Here is a 17,785-nt window from a genome sequence, read left to right as displayed (position 1 = left end):
GAAAAGCATATATTTTGCGCAGATATCATATTTTACACACATTACTGGGTACATTCCATAGTTCAAAAACACAAATATTGACAATTTGTATAATTTATGATTTTTTTTGTTTTGTTGTGTGGCTCCAGGTGGGGCCAGGCCCCATGGCCCTCTATTGACCAGCCGCCACTGGTGGACAGTGTTGGTTCGTCTCTCCCTTCAGCAGACAGGACTGACGGGCACACCCCTCTTGGGTTTATAGGGTATTTCCATGGTAACCATCTTGATGCAGTCTATGATCGGACAGACGCTGAGGCACAGAGTGCAGCCGGTGCAGTTGTCAGTCACACTGGGAAGGTGTGTCTCTGGGTCGAACGTTATGGCCTGTGAAGACAGTGAACGGGTCGTGTGAGCGAGGACTGAGCCAGTTAAGTCTTCAAAACAGGGAGTTCTGTGACTGACAGACTGACTGACTGACATACCTGGTATCCAGAGTCGTTGCAGGTCATGTAACATTTTCCACAGTTGATACACATCTCTTCATCTATCACAGCCTGGACCTGAGAACACAGGGAAAGATCATGATTATGATCAATTTATAATCAATTTATTTCATGAATTCATAAATAAATAAATAACAAATAAATAAATACACATACACACATGTAAAACAGCATTGAAAAATATAATTGACAAAACATTGTATGAAAAAAGCCAAATAAATGAAAAGTACAAAAACAAATGCATAAAGAAATAGTCAAAAAGTAAACGAAAAAGTAGGATATCATAGAATAGAGAGTGAAAAGTAAATACAATTTAGAACAGGTGATATTCTCCTCCCTGTTTATATCCAACCTCTCATCACATCAACATTTCTTGTTTCCTCAGTCCATTGAAGTGTTTTAGACGTATCCATATTTTCCATAAAGAGTCAAAGATCTATAAGTGATTCTCTCCATTGAGAGGAAGGGAACCATCTCCCTGATCCACTGACCTACATGCAGCCTATTCACATGTATCCCTGATAAAGCTATGAGGTGTTTAACATTAACAGCAAGCACATGTTAACAAGTGATTTATTTTTGTTTCGGAAAATTGGATCAACTGGATATTTGTCTCCACAGCACTCTGAATAGGATAAGCGGTTAGAGATAATGGATGGATGGATGGATGGATATATGTGTCTAATATGAAATTAGGGTGCAGAGGTAGATTTATGTCCAGTATATTATACATTGCATGTGATACCTCCTTGCAAAGCTTTGGAATCAATTTGCACTCCCACTGTCTTTAAAGTTGCTTTGTGTCTAATTGTAGTTGTTTTGTGTTACTTTGTGGTCATTTTGAGTCTCTTCCTGGTTGATACTTGGAGATTACATTTTGTATGTGAAGGCCCATGGGTCCTGACACTTTGGGCCCATTTGGTCATTTGGCCTCTATTTGGGTTATGCCAAGATTTCAAGAATGTTGTAAAACAATGTATTGTGTACCATAATCTTTGGGCTTCTGTTCATTTTGGCGGCAACAACCTCACTTAAAATGTTTAATTCTTAAAATATAAAAGGGCTATAATATGTGAGAATATGTGTACCTGCTCCATGTTGTTAAGGTCCCGGTATGCTCCGATGTGGCGCAGCGCTCTGGCTATCACGTCCTACACACACACACACACACACACACACAGTATCCACAGTGGTTAAAAACGTATTTCACAGGCCAAAGCACAAATATACAACAATAATACATCCGAAGGAGTAGAGTGTGTGCAGTGTGCCATACCTTGACTGCAGGGACAGTTTTTTTGGGCGCGTCGCCCCGGCTGATGACGGCTTCCTTCACAGAATTATTTTCGTTTCTCAGCCTTTTCTTGTACTCTGCGATGGCATCTGTCCTCTCCTGGAGGTACGGTCCAAAGCTAGGGAGGCTCTACCAACACACACACACACACACACACAGATGGCAATGGTAGTCGTACTATAGTAGCATAATTAATATACTAATACTGTAGTAGTAGTATTGGTAGAAAGTGGTGGTACCTTTCCCACCAGGTCTTCCAGTCTGGGAACTGGTTTCCCCTTCTGATGTCTCTCTGTTGGAGGAGACTGGCCATCCCAGTCCTTCAGCTCCAGGCTCTTCAGGTACAACAAGGCCTTCAGACCTGAACACACATATCCACCGTGATGGTATCATCGTGCAGGTTAAATATCCGAAAGCAGAAGCATCTGGACACATTTGACCATTTTTAGGTTGGTGGTTATTTCAGGAGAACATACAAAGTGGGTATGCAGAACTCTTCAGAGCTGAATCACAACATGAGTATGTAGGTAGCTTGTCAATCTGTTATGTCGATACAGACTTCAGTTAAAAATACCCTCGAGTACAACCTGTTGAGATAAACAACAGGTTAACCGGCCCCATGGGTCATTGTTTTAGATTTTCAAGAACTAGAATAATAACACGACTGAATGCTAAACCCATGCATTTTATTGTTATAACTAGAATAACTGCCTCTTGGTTGTATCCGCCAGCCAACTAGTCATGTTGCAGTTTTAACAATGTCAGTCAAAAATATCATCACTTCATTTTATCATATTAGACATTTGTGTGAAACTGTCATAATTAGTATTATTTTTAAATTATGGCAAAGAACTTTTTTCCCATGGAAATGGGATGGATGCATGGAAAAACAAAAGAACGTCTCCAGCAATGGCTGAGGGAATGAAAGGCCGTCACAGTTCATGACATTATAAAAAACATCCAGTGATGTTTGTCATTATTGCTTGTTGCTTGTTTCAGGGTCCAATATGCTGGATCTGCTTCATGTCTTTTCTCCAAGGAGAATATATATAAATACAGAAACACAGTTACACACCCACACAGTAATCCTCAATCACTGTGAAGTCCTGGTTCTGTACTGCACTGCACACCTGTGGGAGTCAGAGGCAGGAAGACAAACAGAGGTCAACAAAAACGTAATCACAACCATATAAAGTAAGATTTAATTTTGCTTCAAATAACTGCAATTTGTATATTTCTGTCAAATACTGCTGTTTCTGACCCTTAAATTGCTATATTGAATGAATGAGTTTAAAAATAGTTGTCACTGTTTACACCGTGGTGCCCTCAGCTGAAAACATCCACAGAGCTTGTTCAAGACTTAACTCGGAGGATTGAAGAGACAGTATGAACCTAACTGGATAATTCAAATACAAATATATTCATATTTAGACAACATTTATTTCGAAGAAACTGAAAAACACAGCGCAGATGTAGGAGAACAGGAATATGTTTGTAGTATAAGTAATAAAAGATCATCTACAGTGATATTAAACTGTAAGGCAATTCAGATTACAGTCTTTAAAAAAACAGATGTATTCATCAACTTCACAATATGTTATTAAACTATTATTGCATGAGGGAATCAGAGCTGCATCAATATCATCACCTGTAACACAGAGGCCCCGGCGTGGAGAAACTGTAGTCCAGCCTCTGCTGAGTCGATGCCTCCGGTGGCCAGGACGGGGAAACCAGGAATCGCTCTGGCGATGGCTGACACTGCTCTGAGAGCGATGGGTCTGATGGCATTACCTGCACACATTGTTATTCATATTAAGAGCTAGTTCAGTGTGGATGTCATGTGTCACTTTAATTCACTCAGTTATCCCAGGGTCTTTTAAAGGCTAATGCTGTTGTATTTACAAATCTTACACGTAAAAGACAACCTTTGTTTTCAGTTCATTTCAATACTTCAGGCCACTGAAATGTGATACCTGCTTGTGGTAGGTTACCACGGTTACAGTTGGTTATAAGCACAGACTGTATATCGGAAGTGGACGTAGTCATCGTGACGTCACCTATTGGTTTGTGGACTGTCGTTTTGAAGTCTCGAGTTCGGCGATCTCGCCGTCGCCATCTTGGATTGCGGCCGTCGCCATGTAGACTTTTTCGCAATCGAACGGAAGTTACCATATTTGGAATGCGGAGGAGTGACGTAGAGACGCACTATACGGCTCTGGTTGAGTCAGCAACCTGTCGATCCCAATGTAGCCCCGCCCTAAAGCATCCCCTGCTTTATGGTCTATTTGACTCTAAATGGACCATAATTTACCAAATGAACATCATGCTGTATTGAAGAAGACTTGAAACTAGAGATTGAGACCATAAACCATGTTTACAATGTTTACTGAGGGAATAAATCAAGAGGGAAGTAGAGTCACTTTCTCATAGACTTCTATACAATCAGACTTTTTGCAACCGAAGGAGTAGCTTCAGTTAGCAGACCGGAGGTTGCCACCTGGTTATAAGGCAGAAGCCCCTCCCTTCATGGTATAAACTCGTGGGTATGTTAATTGGTATGTGTTTGTTGTCCATCTGTATTCATGTCACTGTCTATGTTACCTAATTAAAGATGGACTTCACCAGTTTACTCGGTAAGTTGAGTTTGTTCATAACAATAAGTAACACTGTGAAAATGATTTCATAATGTCTTCTGTGGCTGTTATGGAAGCCAGATTAATCTCCCTGAATTTATTCTTTTTTGTTGTTAATCTGTGAAACAGGTGATTTTCTTTTTGTCAGGATCATTTTTCTACGTCTGTTGTTGTAGTACTAATTTCAGCCACAAGAGGCTGTTGTTCTAAATAGGACGAAATAGCATTTATGTTTTCCTCCAAGTGAGTTTTAATGTACATAACTTGCTAACACACACTCTATGTGCCTTGTGTTTAAAGTGCAAGGAGAACACAAAACAAAAAAAACATTTTCCCGCCTGTTTCACTGGTGGAAATAAAGCAAATCAAAAAAGTGACCCTGGCAAAACTGTCTTTCATCTGTTCTTAAAGGTCTAGTTTCTAGGATCTTGGGTTCAGATTACATCTCTAGAACCAACGTTTGGTTTGTCCGTTCCAGGCTACTGTAGAAACATGATGGCCGGCTCTGTGAAGAGGACCCGCTCGGTATGTGGACATAAACGGCTCATGCTAAGGTAACAAAAACACAACAGTTCTTATTTTCAGGTGATTATACATTCAAGAAAACATACTTATGAATATTATATTCCATTTCTGCCAATAGATCCCCCAAAATGCTATATACGGTTCCTTTAAGTCATAAACACAGGAGAGAAAACGATTTAGATCAGACCAAAAAAATGGATCACCAGAATTACTTTTTCTCATTTTCCTCTCAGGGATTCCATCGGCTCTGGAAAGAGTGTTCCAAAATTTAAAAAAGACCGAAATGATATCATCTGTGTTGTCTCAACTTGGGCGTGGTGATTACAAATTTATAACAGAAAGCCGTGTTATGAACTGGAGGTGTTAATTGAACAGAGAGATTCTGACGAAAGACGCTATGAAGTTGCAGAATGGGAAGTGTAGGATCCAGTGTTTTTATCGCTAGACTCACATTATTACGGACTAAAATCCGGGTAATCCTCTGCTGCTTTAATTTACTCCTTTTAATCTGTCTTTATTGAAGAACTGCCACACATATTCTCTACAAGTACCCTTTTACTACAGCAGTATCGGTAACCACCAGATAGCGTACATGTTTGTATGTTCGTGCGTTTCCTCACCAGAGACCCCTCCATACGTGGTGCGTTGGTCCTTCCCAACACTCGGCCAGGGGGAGCTGTCGGCCTTCAGTCCCATCATACCTGACACTGTGTTGGTGGCTGTTACTCCATCTGCTCCACCTGTAACACAGCGCAACAATAACAACAATCACATACATTCATTACATATCCTCAATGTTGATCATTTGCTCCATATATATATTGATGGAAGGACGTCCAGTAGCAGAAATGAAGTGGAAGAAAGAAAAAGAAGTGAGCGTGGTGCGGTGAAGTGTGTCCACCTTCATGAGCAGCCATGGCGATGTCGACAATATTGGTAACGTTTGGTGTCAGTTTGGCAAAGAACGGAATGGTAGTGGCTGCACGCACCCAGCGGCAGATGTTACGCACCAACACCGGGTCCTAATCCCACAGACACATGAAAACACAAACATGTCAATAATACACAAATTATTCAGCATATCAAATTATACATTTTTGAAAGATTACATGAGATGGTATCCTCCATAATATGGCAGAGCAGGCTGAAAAACCGGAATGAACTGTGTGCTTATGACGAGTAAAATGTGCATATACTGTACATCGGAATAGTGTGTGTGTGTGTGTGTGTGTGTGTGTGTGTGTGTACCTGTCCACAGGCCAGTCCCATGCCTCTCTCTCCCATCCCATGAGGACAAGACAGGTTCAGCTCCAATGCATCTGCTCCTGATTCCTAAACACACACACACATTTCCATTTCAGACCGTCACAAACCACACAGTTGCAACCTGTGTGTGCACATTCAATAATTACACAATAGATCCTGTAACCGGCATGTGGTTTTCCTCACCTCTGCCATCACGGCTATTTCTGTCCAGTCTTCCTTGTTGTAACTGCACATTATACTGGAGATCACCACCTGACAGAGAGAGACGGGGAGAGGGTTCGTTTTCAAATGTCCGTTCTTCAATCACACACGTAATATTTCAGACACGCAGTGACTCGGGTGGAAGATGAATCTCACCATGCTGTTGGATCAGACAGTGTAAATAGCCACTGTCTGTTTGTAATCTTCTTAAAAAACATCTTAGATATTTTTGTTGAAAGTTTCATCACATCCTGACAGCAACCAATGAATTAAAAGGGGAAAAAGGAAAGAGATCTGGTATCTGTGGCTGTCACAGGACGTTATTAAGCTCCTCCAATCATTTCATTTGGCCCGAATGTATGCTCGCCACCAGAGTCCTCCACAAGCTGCTAGCTTAACAGCTGTGACTACTAACAATAACCATGTTTGTTTAGGTTCATTATGGTAATTTGGGGGGTCGTGGCTTTGGAGGGATGCCCAAAATGACGGGCTGTCAGTGTTGTTGCAACACTGGGCTGAGTTTTTATGTTGGATATTTTTTAAATCTAGCGCACTCTTGCTCCTGCTGGTTTGTCAAGTTGGCCAAGCCCTAGCTTTAACACTTTAACACACATAGGCAGTCACCACACTTGGCAACATTCTGCCTGCTGTTAGTAACGCTCTTCATGTTTCTTAGTAAAGTGCAGTCATGACTCTGACCGTGACGAGGAAACTTACATTGTTAGGGAAGTCCCTCTTCAGCTCTGTGACTGACTGACACCAGTAGGCTGCCGTCTTCTCGCTGATGAGCTCGATGTTGAGGAAGGAGCCCTGACCCGGTCCGTACATGTGACCTGAGGTGGTACCGCGCACAATGCGAGGAGACACGTTGGTCACCAGATCCTGCAGGCACAGATTCACAGAGGCAGTGGAGTCTGTGTGAGTGGTTCTTTTTATGTAACTGGGTTTCCATTGGTAAATAGACTCAGAATCCACTTCCATGTCATGCATGTATGTGCATGTTTCCATTAATGCAGACATATTACCTGTGGAGCTAATAACACACGGCATTCCCTGAAACAGAAGCTAAAACTCATTTATTTGAGCTTTTACTGACGGAATACTTCAAACAATGGCATTACTTCAGAGCTGAAACAATCAGGTCATGAATCAGTGGAACAAAAATCAATCAGTAACAATTCTGATGCCAACAAAACTTCTGGTTCCAGCTTCTTAAATATGAAAACTTGCTGATTGTATGATTGTATCATAGTAGTAAACTGAAAATAAGAAGGCTTTGGACTTTTGGTTGGACAAAACAGGCAATCTGAATTGGGCTAAATTGGGCTTTATGACACTGTGATGGATGTTTTTTTCTGTCAATTTACAGATTAAACGACTAAAATCAGGCTGATGAGTTCAGTTGTATGTGAGACTAGCTGTGACAGATACACACGCACACATGACCGAACACATGATCTCCCAAATAATAATGACTGGCAGACGAATCTAAAGTGAAAATGATTGTTGGGTGCAGCCCTACAATATGTTGCTGGTTACCATCTCTGTTAGTGCTGCCATTTAGACCAACAAACTATACAAAGTCACACAACAAACTACAAAATAACCAAAGTGAAGTGGGTAAGAATCCCTTATGTTTGCTTACTAATCTGCAACTCTAAGTGCTTGCCTGGTGGTACTTTATATTGTGTGTGTGTGTTTACTCTACCTTATTCAGTCCAAATGTCTTGGTCAGAGCGAAGCCCCATCCTTGCTCAAAAGCCCTCCTGATCATGGCAGTGCTGGTGGTGGGAGGAGCAGACGCCAGACCAAACGGGTTGGGAAACTTTATTCCACACACCTCAACGCTGATGTCCACCTGATCTATAGCGCTGTAAAACAGCGGCAGCTTCGGAACTGGGTCCACTGTCTGTCCATGCAGAGACTGCAGGAGCAAGAGAGATGGGACGAATATGTTACAGCCTATGTTTAATTCAGTAATAAACTGGGCAGGGGGGGGGGGGGGGGGGCAGGCTTCAGGCTGAGACCAATTTACCTGCATGTATCTGTGAATGTGCCACGAAGCCTGTTTGCCATCGTTCACCGATTCCACGGTGGTGTTTGCCAAACCAGCGATGTCTCCTCCTGCAAACACCCAGGGCTCACTGGTCTGCATGGTGTCGGTGTTCACCTCTGGAGTGCCCCAGCGGTTCATCTTCACAGGAGCCATGGCCTCACTTACTACACACAGACACATTCGGAATATGGATCTGATTATGCATGAAAACATGTTATCACCAAATTAAGGTTACTATGACGAACTTACACCTGGTTCTGAAACAGTCTCAGTTTAATACCGATGCCTCTATATGACCTTCATCAGTAAATGAAACCAACACTGATGTTAAGCTGCTGCTGACCCAGACCATATTACTGAGCCCGCTGGGGGGAAGGGAGGCACGGGAGAACCAGAACCAGGACTGTGCGGGGCTGACTATCAAACCCTTGCTGCAAGAAAATAAGAGGTTTTCTAAAGGGAGTCTGGTGCAAGGGAACACTACTACTGCTTTTGTCCACAGGGACAACCACAATCAACACAAAATGTAAGTTCCTCGAAGTAGCTTTAATATTCTGCATTCAGCTACAGCATCACTCAGTAACAACTCCTGCAATTATGAAAAGCTCAAAGCTGTTGTGTAACAATGCAAATATGTATTTTCTAGGACCTTTTCCAAAGTCGGACAGACCAAGAGACCAAGAGTTTGTAACAAGCCATATTGGTTGATTACATATGCTGGTCATCCTGTGCTCAATAAATTAAATTTAAAAAAAATGTAAGTTCATAAAATTCAGATGGGATACAAATCAGCTGTATGAGTTAGCCTTCAAATACCGATATTAATTCTATTATATTTATAAAAATACAAATACCACATATAAACATACAAAAGACTGCAAAAATACAAAAACACACACAAAATACAAAGATACAGAGGTTTACACACATCTTCTCATTTTTAACACACATATTAGTTGACTGATTTGTCAGGGCAAAGCAAAGAGGCTAATTGTTGGTCAGCCAGTCCGTCTGATTGGTCAGTTACCTTGCGGCTCGTTGAGCATGGAACCAAAGGCACTGATGATGTAATCAGCCTTCAGCCTGACAACTTGCTCTTCATCTTCCAGCCAATCACCTTCCTCAGTGTGCTCGGTGCGACAGAACTGTAACCCGGCAACCCGACCGTTCTTCATGATGACCTCACGAGGAGACAGGAAGGGCAGGAACTCACACTTCTCCTCCTTAGCCAACTCCATCTGACAGGGAAAAAAACACGTGTTCAGCGTTCTCTATGTTTCCATCTGCGTATATATCTGTCCATCCATCCCCCATCCGTACCTCCTCAGGAACAGCCCTGATGTTAGTGAATCCCTTCCTGAAGCAGACGTAGACTCTCTTGGCTCCGCAGCGTAGAGCCGAGGTGGCGCAGTCAAACGCGGTGTCGCCGGCCCCCAAAACTATCACGATACCTCTTAACTCTGGCAGAGAGGAGCGGCACTGACACATCCCTAGACCGAGTGAGACGGAGACAGAGAGACACAGTAATATGAGACTGTCCCTGACGCGCAAATATACCTTTCACCGCTGAAACATTTTTATATCTGAACTAGTTCGATTTCCTTCTTAATACCTACAAATATTTGTTAATTGAAATGATGTCACCAACGAAACTGTTGTGTGTGTGTGTTGTATATTTCCTGTAAATGGTTGATGTCCACTATATCCATGCTTTTTGTGTGTGTATGTTCTTCTACTTGTTACATAGTGAGGACCAACTTTTTAACCAATGAGGCTATTTTTGGAAAGTGAGGACATTATGGCCAATCCTCACCTCCTCCCAGGCCTGTTTGAGGGTTAGGACTTACTTTCAAGCTTCAGGCTAGAAAACGGTTCATGCTAAGGATTCGGGTCAGGCATTAAGTCATGATGGATAAGGGCAAGGGGCTAGGGAATGCATTATGTAGATGAGGGTCCTCACAAAGATGGAAGAACAGGGATGGGTGTGTATTCACCGCAGTACCTTTCTTGCTGGCAGTGGCCACCATGGGCAGAAAGTCTTTGGAAGTGAAGAAGCCTTGGTCCATAGTTAAACCCTGGAAGATGTTAGCTCTGTTGGCCTGAGGGAGACCTGGAGACACACACAGATACATTGGACAAAAAAACAGTCAAACTGTTTGAACAGATATGATTGTCAGTGAAACAGTTCAAAAATTCACTATGTCTCACACACACACACACACACACACACACACACACACACACACACACACACACACACACACACACACACACACACACACACACACAGATACTATATGTATACCACTGTTAAAGATGGATTCAAATGTGTAAAAACGGATGAATGTTTAAAATGCACATCCATTTGGTCAAATGCAAAGAAGACGCGCTCACCAATCCCAATGAAGACAGCGTTAAATCCTTCCTGTTTCAGGGACGTCAAAGTCATTCCGTCAACACCTAGACCCTTCTCACACACCACCTGGCACACACACACACACACACACACATATTTAACAACAACGTGTAGGGATTGAAATGATCATCATTATTGGCTGAATGTTCATGAATATCCAATATCAAGAATCAACATTGTCCATTTTCTATTCCAATATGGGACTGACAATATATCGGGTATTTAAGGTATATAAGGTATGGTATCATATCTTAGTACACACTGACTCCATTAAGATAATTACAAATCCATCTAACAACCAACAGAAGACTAAACAATTATTGTTGTATGTATTTCAGCATTTTATAGTATGGACACAGTACGGACACTAAAACAAAATGTGTGTGTATGATAAGAGTTTCTATGAGTCATACCTTCACTCCCAAGTCCTTCATCAGCAGTATTTCAAACTGGACCACCTCATAGGGAAGCCGGAACTGGGGGATTTCTGATGTGCTGCATGGAGGAAAACACATTTGTTGAATTTTCTTTTTCCGCCTTGTTTGACGTTGTCTCATTCTCCTTCTCAACAGTGTCAGTGAGTCTGCCTTGCTTTCTGGTTGTGATTATTTTTAACAGGCCTACATTCACTCACACAGAGACCCAACACTCCTTCATTAACACCAAACAATTTCCCAAAATGACTGAACATTGAGTTGCAAAGTAACTAAATCGTCAGATGGCCTTGCCACACTTTAGATTTTGCTGAATAAATGCCAGAAGTTTGTTTTTATTTTGCTTGAAATGTGAAATTGAATTACATTTTTCTACATTTCACAAAAGCATTTGCTGTATCTAAAGGCCTGCTTTGTCCAATTATTCATCAGTATTTTTGTAACTGTATATATATATATATGTATATATATATACATATATATATATATATATATGTATATATATATATATATATATATATATATATATATATATATATATATATATATATATATATATATATATATATATATATATATATATATATATATATATATATATATAATGTGTGTATGTGAATATACAATTTCAACTAATATTATGCTTAACAATCTTTGATATGATGCAGTATGACACACAACATGATGATGGCACATTACCTCAGCCCTCCAATGTACTTCTGTTTCTCAAATATCGTAATATTATCATATCCAAGACGGGCCAGGAAGGAGGCACAGCTGACTGACGCTGGGCCACAACCAATCAGAGCTATAGGGGCGTTGTAAGACTCTGGCATCTCATTGGCTGGTGGGAGTTCAGGATTCCTGATCTGAGGGATGCCCATCTTGCTAAACACCTGGGAAGAAAATAACACACCCCCATATTTAAAATAATACACTTATCAAGCCCATTAATAGACTGTTCATACCATAACACTGGTATAACTCTCAACACAACATGGCTGACTATGTGTAGCCTATATAGCATTTCCTGAGCAATGGCTACTGTGGCCACAATTGGCAATGACGTGATGATGCTTCATTTTAAAACTGTCTTCTCCCATAAGAAAGGTTGTTTGGACAAGCAAATTATTACAAACCCAAAAATGATTTACATATATTGTTAGGCGGGTGTAGTAATTATTATGGGCACAAAGGAGGACATCAGGTGACGTAGTATAAAAAGAGACAAAGTCCGTGTTGGGAGGGAGTCGGTGAGGATGGAGGGGTCAAACAGGACTTTGACCCAGGACACTTCAGTTCGTCTCCCGTGTGGAAGAAAACGTTGACTTACTTTAACTTACGTACGAAAGTAAACTCACAAAACCAATTTAACTTATGTCATGTACGTAAACTTAAATTACACAACAAACAGTCTACTTATTTCAACCCAAAACAATTATCTTTTGCAAAAACCTCAAAATGTACTTTTATTGCCCAGACCTAACCAATTTGGGACAAATTGGAAATATTAACCGCAGGTTTAAAACCGCAACGTCTAGGTATGAGGACGTGTTGATCTCCTGCCACCTGTGGTTGGTATTAGAGGGTTTAATCAACTTGTTATTCATTTCACAATATATTGTAATGCTTTTACAAGTCAAAAAAGCGTCTACTTCATTGGCCATTGATGAGATTTTCCCGTTCCTGAACATTCGATCCCAACTGATAACTGAGCAAAATCCATTCACATCCAATCTATTGATGTGAGATGTGGTTGACTGTAATTTAAGATTATTTGGTCAAACTATAATTTGCTAGGTCAAGAATGAACTTTTACTCTCAAGAATCACATAATCAGCTCACAGATTCAATAATGACAGTTACACAGCAATGGCCGGCTAACTTTAGCTAACATTAGCAACTCTAAGCTGAGCGCTCATACCACACGCAAGTAAGACTGCATCTGCAAAACTCCTGAGGGTGCTGAATTGAGCAATGGTGATATTTATTGCTTATGAATTAAATTTTCATTCAAAATAATGAATGTGTTACTTCGCTTAAAAGTTACGAAGTCTCGCTTTAACATTTACCTTAATGCAAAACAAATGATTATTTTAGTCATAAACTAGCTGCGGAGGGATACGCCTCTATCCTGATTGAACAGTTGCTGTGGTAGCCCCGCCCTAAAGCATCCCCTGCTTCATGGTCTGTCTGACTCTAAATGGACCATAATGTACTAAATGAACATCATGCTGTATTGAAGAAGACTTGCAACGAGAGATTGAGACCATAAACTCATGTTTACAATGTTTACTGAGGGAATAAATCAAGAGAGAAGTAGAGTTATTTTCTCATAGACTTCTATACAACCAGAGGAGTCGCCCCCTGATGGTCAGTAGAAATAATGCAGATTCTGCACTTCACTTTTCAGACTCGGAAGTTACGTCTGCTTCTTTGATACAGGCTATGGTTTTATACAGAAAACTTGACAGCTATAAATGTTGTACCTCGGTAGCAAACTGCTGAAGCCCTCCGATGTTAATGGGCCCCTCCTCAGAAGCAAATAAGTTGCAGCCCCCCACACACAGCTCTGACGTGGGACACACCATTCCACAGGTCAAACCCAGGGGGTTGTCAGAAAGGATGGCCCGCGCTGACCCGTAGTAGTTCTGGTACACACACAGACATGAACGATAAGATCATGTCATTAGTATTGCTCCTTAGAATTCCTCATTCATTCTTCGTTCTTTCGCATCTTCTTTGGAGACGGCATTAAAAGAAGACTTTGTGCATGGATGCGTGACTGTGTTCGTGTGTATATATTTTGCTTTACCTTATTAGAGATGCTAGTAATAAATGACTTGATGTCCATGTTAGTGGGGCAGCTCTTCTGACAGGGAGCATCTGCACATTTTAGACACCTAAAGACAGATTTGACTTTTATTTGACAGTTCACTTTGTTTTGAAAAATCTTTGTTTCAGACTTGTCAAAGAAAGCAGCAAGCATCATGGCAACAATAATGCCAAGTCAGCAACATCCAATAATGTACAAGTCTCCAGAAGTATCACCAGTCCAAAAAGTAAAACCCTATATATATATGGGCTTGAGAATGAAGTGACGCGTTGATAATTATTATATTACTATTACAGTAATGATATTTAATATGCATTGTCCAAGAGATATAAACTAAATAAATTAAAATAAATTAAAAAAATGTAGGTTACTGCGAGAGGAAAGAGTCAAAGGATCAGCTCAGTGATTACAATTCATGTTGAGGTGGACATGAATGTGTGAACCAGATTTCATGGAAATGCTTCCAGCAGCTTTAGAGGTATTTCACTGAAAACTAAAATGTTGACCAAATGGTGGCCCAAAGAAAAAAAAACATAGGATCATCAACGGGGATCATGCATGTCGGAGCAAAATTTCTCGGCAATCTATCCATTTGTTCGTAGTAGTTGGTACAACAACATCTAATTCTGACCAAAGTGGTGGACCAATCGACAGACCGTCCCTGCAACATCAATGCGTCCTCATCTGCAGTTCTGAACTGATGTGCTATTACTTTCTTGTCCTATAGGTGGAGCAACTTAACAGGTGTAGAATTGGTGTGCTGATGCCCAAACAGCTCATCCTTGTAGGATATCATTAGCCTGCTAATGAGTGAGGTTGTGAGGTTGGATGTCAGTTGAAAGTATTTCATTCTCACCTCATTGCTTCCCGTAGAGCTCCGCGCTCGCTCAGCGTTGTGTGTTTGATATCGTCAAAGTTGTTCTCCAACTTCACACAAGACTGAAGAGTGGGCGAAATAGAACGATGAAAAATGATGTCACGGAAACATGGAAGAGAGGAGAAGAAAGAATGTGTGGGTGGGCAGATGTGGAGGAAGAAAATATTGAATAAATGCTTTGGACTACAGCAGAGTGTGTGTGTGTCTTACATCACAGTTCTTTTCCGGGTTTCTCTTCCAGTGTTTCTTTTCTTTCTTCTTGCTCGCCGTGGACATAACCTGAGTGTGAGTCTTCACCCTTGGATTCAGAGCCAGGATGCTCTGTACCAAATGAAGGGAAATAGATAATCACATCCATAATTATTAGATTCTGACTGACAAAAAGAGAATCTGAATATATTATTGGTCTCTGTGGCACTCTGTGTTTCGAAAAGGTTTTTTGGTGACCCTTTTTTTCTCCTTTTGTTATTTAATTGAGAAACAAAAATGTTTGGCATCATCATAACTATTGGTAAGGATATGTTTAAGGATTGTAAAATAAACACAGAACTTTCACCCAGGAGACCGCTGTTCGTGTCCCATGTGAAACCAAATGTTAATGTTAACTTTACGATACGCAACATTATGTAAGAAAGTCTGCTAAGGGCGGTTGTCATTTGTTTACGCCAGTTACATTGTTGCGGTTGTTACTTTAACATTTGAACAAAAACCATGATGTCTTTCCTAAACAATCGTTTCCCAACATCCGCCGCCGTGTCATTGTGCGCATTGTGTGATATGAGGCTAATTAGAGATGTAATGCGTCAGAAATTACACAATGTACAATGCCAGCTAGTGCTTTTTCTGGCAACTGGGTTGCATTTCTAAAACTTTGTCAAGACTTTTGCTAACCCAAACGTTTTAAACGTCTCAATGTTGCTTTCCACCTGTTACTCATAAACCACTGCTGTTATCTGTCCTTAAATCCCCCCCCCCCCCTGAAATTTCTAGGAAGTTTGCTTGTTTGGATGGTTGGGTTCAGAATGATAAGATAATGACGGTCAGTGCACTGAGCTTATGTCACTATGCTTATGTTCTATGAATACATAAGAGCAGAAATTAAGGTATAAATGATATCCTGTACTGACGTCTTGTTACAACAGGAAATATGTCCAATTAGGAAATCAAGATCCAAATGTAAAATATGATCAGCACATGTTCTACGCTGTTTGAGGCCTTACCTAAAAGCCCTACCAGTCAGATAAGGAGACGGAGCTCAACAACTTATTAAAATCCATTTCTAACCACGTTTCTTTACACTTTTAACCCATCTAGAGAGGGAGTTTGTAATATTTTTTTAAGCTGTTACACTATCTGGCAGTTATGACATTATCGTTTGCTCAACTCATCTCAGTTTGAAAACATAGAGTTGAAACTATTGGCCCATCTCGACACGTACACACCCATCTGACTGCACCTCACTGTCATACAGCTTGTACAACAAAACACATGGCTTGTTGCATAAAACCATGAGGCCATATTCATCTTTTTTTTTATCTCACTGCTGTGACATGTGGCAGAATTATTGTTAAACCCTCCGAACCACATAATGCCTGTTTGAAAAGCATGTTTTTTTTAATTTAAAAACAATAACACCATCTATCAGAAGCTGCATAAATTAGGCTTTATGTCGGATTTTCAACTTTCTGACGGTCCAAGAACACATCATGTGTGACAAAAGCGTCCGAAAAGAAACGCAACTAAATCGAAGCTTAAAAATGTGACATTTCATCAAAATCACTTCATTCTACATGTGTCATTAAAAATGTCGCCCCAAATAAAGTGTTGCACAAACGTCGGTAAAGATACTGTGAAAAACATTCTCTGTACAAAGTCCACACTGCAGCAGCCCGGTTCACACCCGACCCACGGCCCTTTGCCCTCCCCTTCTTCCCCTTTTCTGGCTATCTCTACCTCCATCGAATGAAGGTCCATTCAATTCTGCTCTTCTCAAAATGTGATGGGGGGAAGCCATGAATGACTCAGCTTAGACCAACAGTCACGTGACAAACACTCTTTGGGAAACTTTGGCTGAGCTGCAGGCTGTTTACACAGAGCAGAGATCAAATGTAAGTACTTTCATATGTAACGTTATAGCACGGGAGCAGAGGGTGATGAGTGCATGCATGCTCTGCTGTCATCTCATAAAAAAGCCAACTGCATTGGCAAACAGCAGAAAGGCCTTTTCATAGTCTTGGTGTGGTGTATACTGTAGGTCCAACATCAGTTTTTCATGTTCAACCTGTCAGGAATGACTGATCTTTGACTCGAAGTCAACTCTATTTGTTCATGGTATTAGTGTGGTCACTAACAGAAAGGGACTGCTCTTCTGCCTCTCTTGCTCCTTTGATGAACATTAGCTACCGTTATAACGTTAGCTTTACAGTATCACAGACCACCCACCCAGGTTGGAACACAACTTTGTGCAATTTGATGAAATTATGTTTCAGGACTTTTTAGTTCACTACAAAGTATGTCAACCTCTCCTGTATTCTGCAGGGATGTGTTCCTGCACTTTCATAAAGTTAGGGGACTCACAAGAGGTATGTATATATATATATACTGTATCCAAAACAGTCTCTGAGATACTGAGAGAAATGCAAACGTGTCCCCATTCTCCCCTACAATCACACGGCTATTTGCCAGCAGATATGCAAGTATTAAAACAAGACTCAAATACACACACAACAATGTACCTCAATGTCTGGAAGGTCTCTACTCAACAT

General features: G+C 40.8%; 1 protein-coding gene across 1 annotated transcript; it reads right to left on the bottom strand.

Moving 5' to 3' along the window:
* Nucleotides 1–40: 40 nt before the first annotated feature.
* On the bottom strand, nt 41–17,785 carry dpydb (dihydropyrimidine dehydrogenase b; the record flags this gene model as incomplete). The annotated part of the gene is made up of 25 exons (XM_079285654.1): nt 41–363; nt 462–539; nt 1,571–1,633; nt 1,759–1,905; nt 2,016–2,137; nt 2,852–2,906; nt 3,425–3,567; nt 5,555–5,674; nt 5,836–5,956; nt 6,183–6,266; nt 6,384–6,452; nt 7,119–7,283; nt 8,110–8,325; nt 8,437–8,621; nt 9,485–9,695; nt 9,778–9,947; nt 10,460–10,567; nt 10,852–10,939; nt 11,287–11,368; nt 12,007–12,203; nt 13,797–13,958; nt 14,123–14,210; nt 15,000–15,082; nt 15,231–15,341; nt 17,756–17,785. The coding sequence occupies 25 exons, from the start codon at nt 17,783–17,785 to the stop codon at nt 199–201; spliced, it is 3,063 nt and encodes a 1,020-aa protein (XP_079141780.1). The 3' UTR covers nt 41–198.

The sequence above is a fragment of the Melanostigma gelatinosum genome (genome assembly GCF_949748355.1).
Source record: "Melanostigma gelatinosum genome assembly, chromosome: 15".
NCBI lineage: Eukaryota > Metazoa > Chordata > Actinopteri > Perciformes > Zoarcidae > Melanostigma > Melanostigma gelatinosum.
Note: the sequence above shows the minus strand (reverse complement) of the source record. Positions and strands in the feature narration are given on the sequence as shown.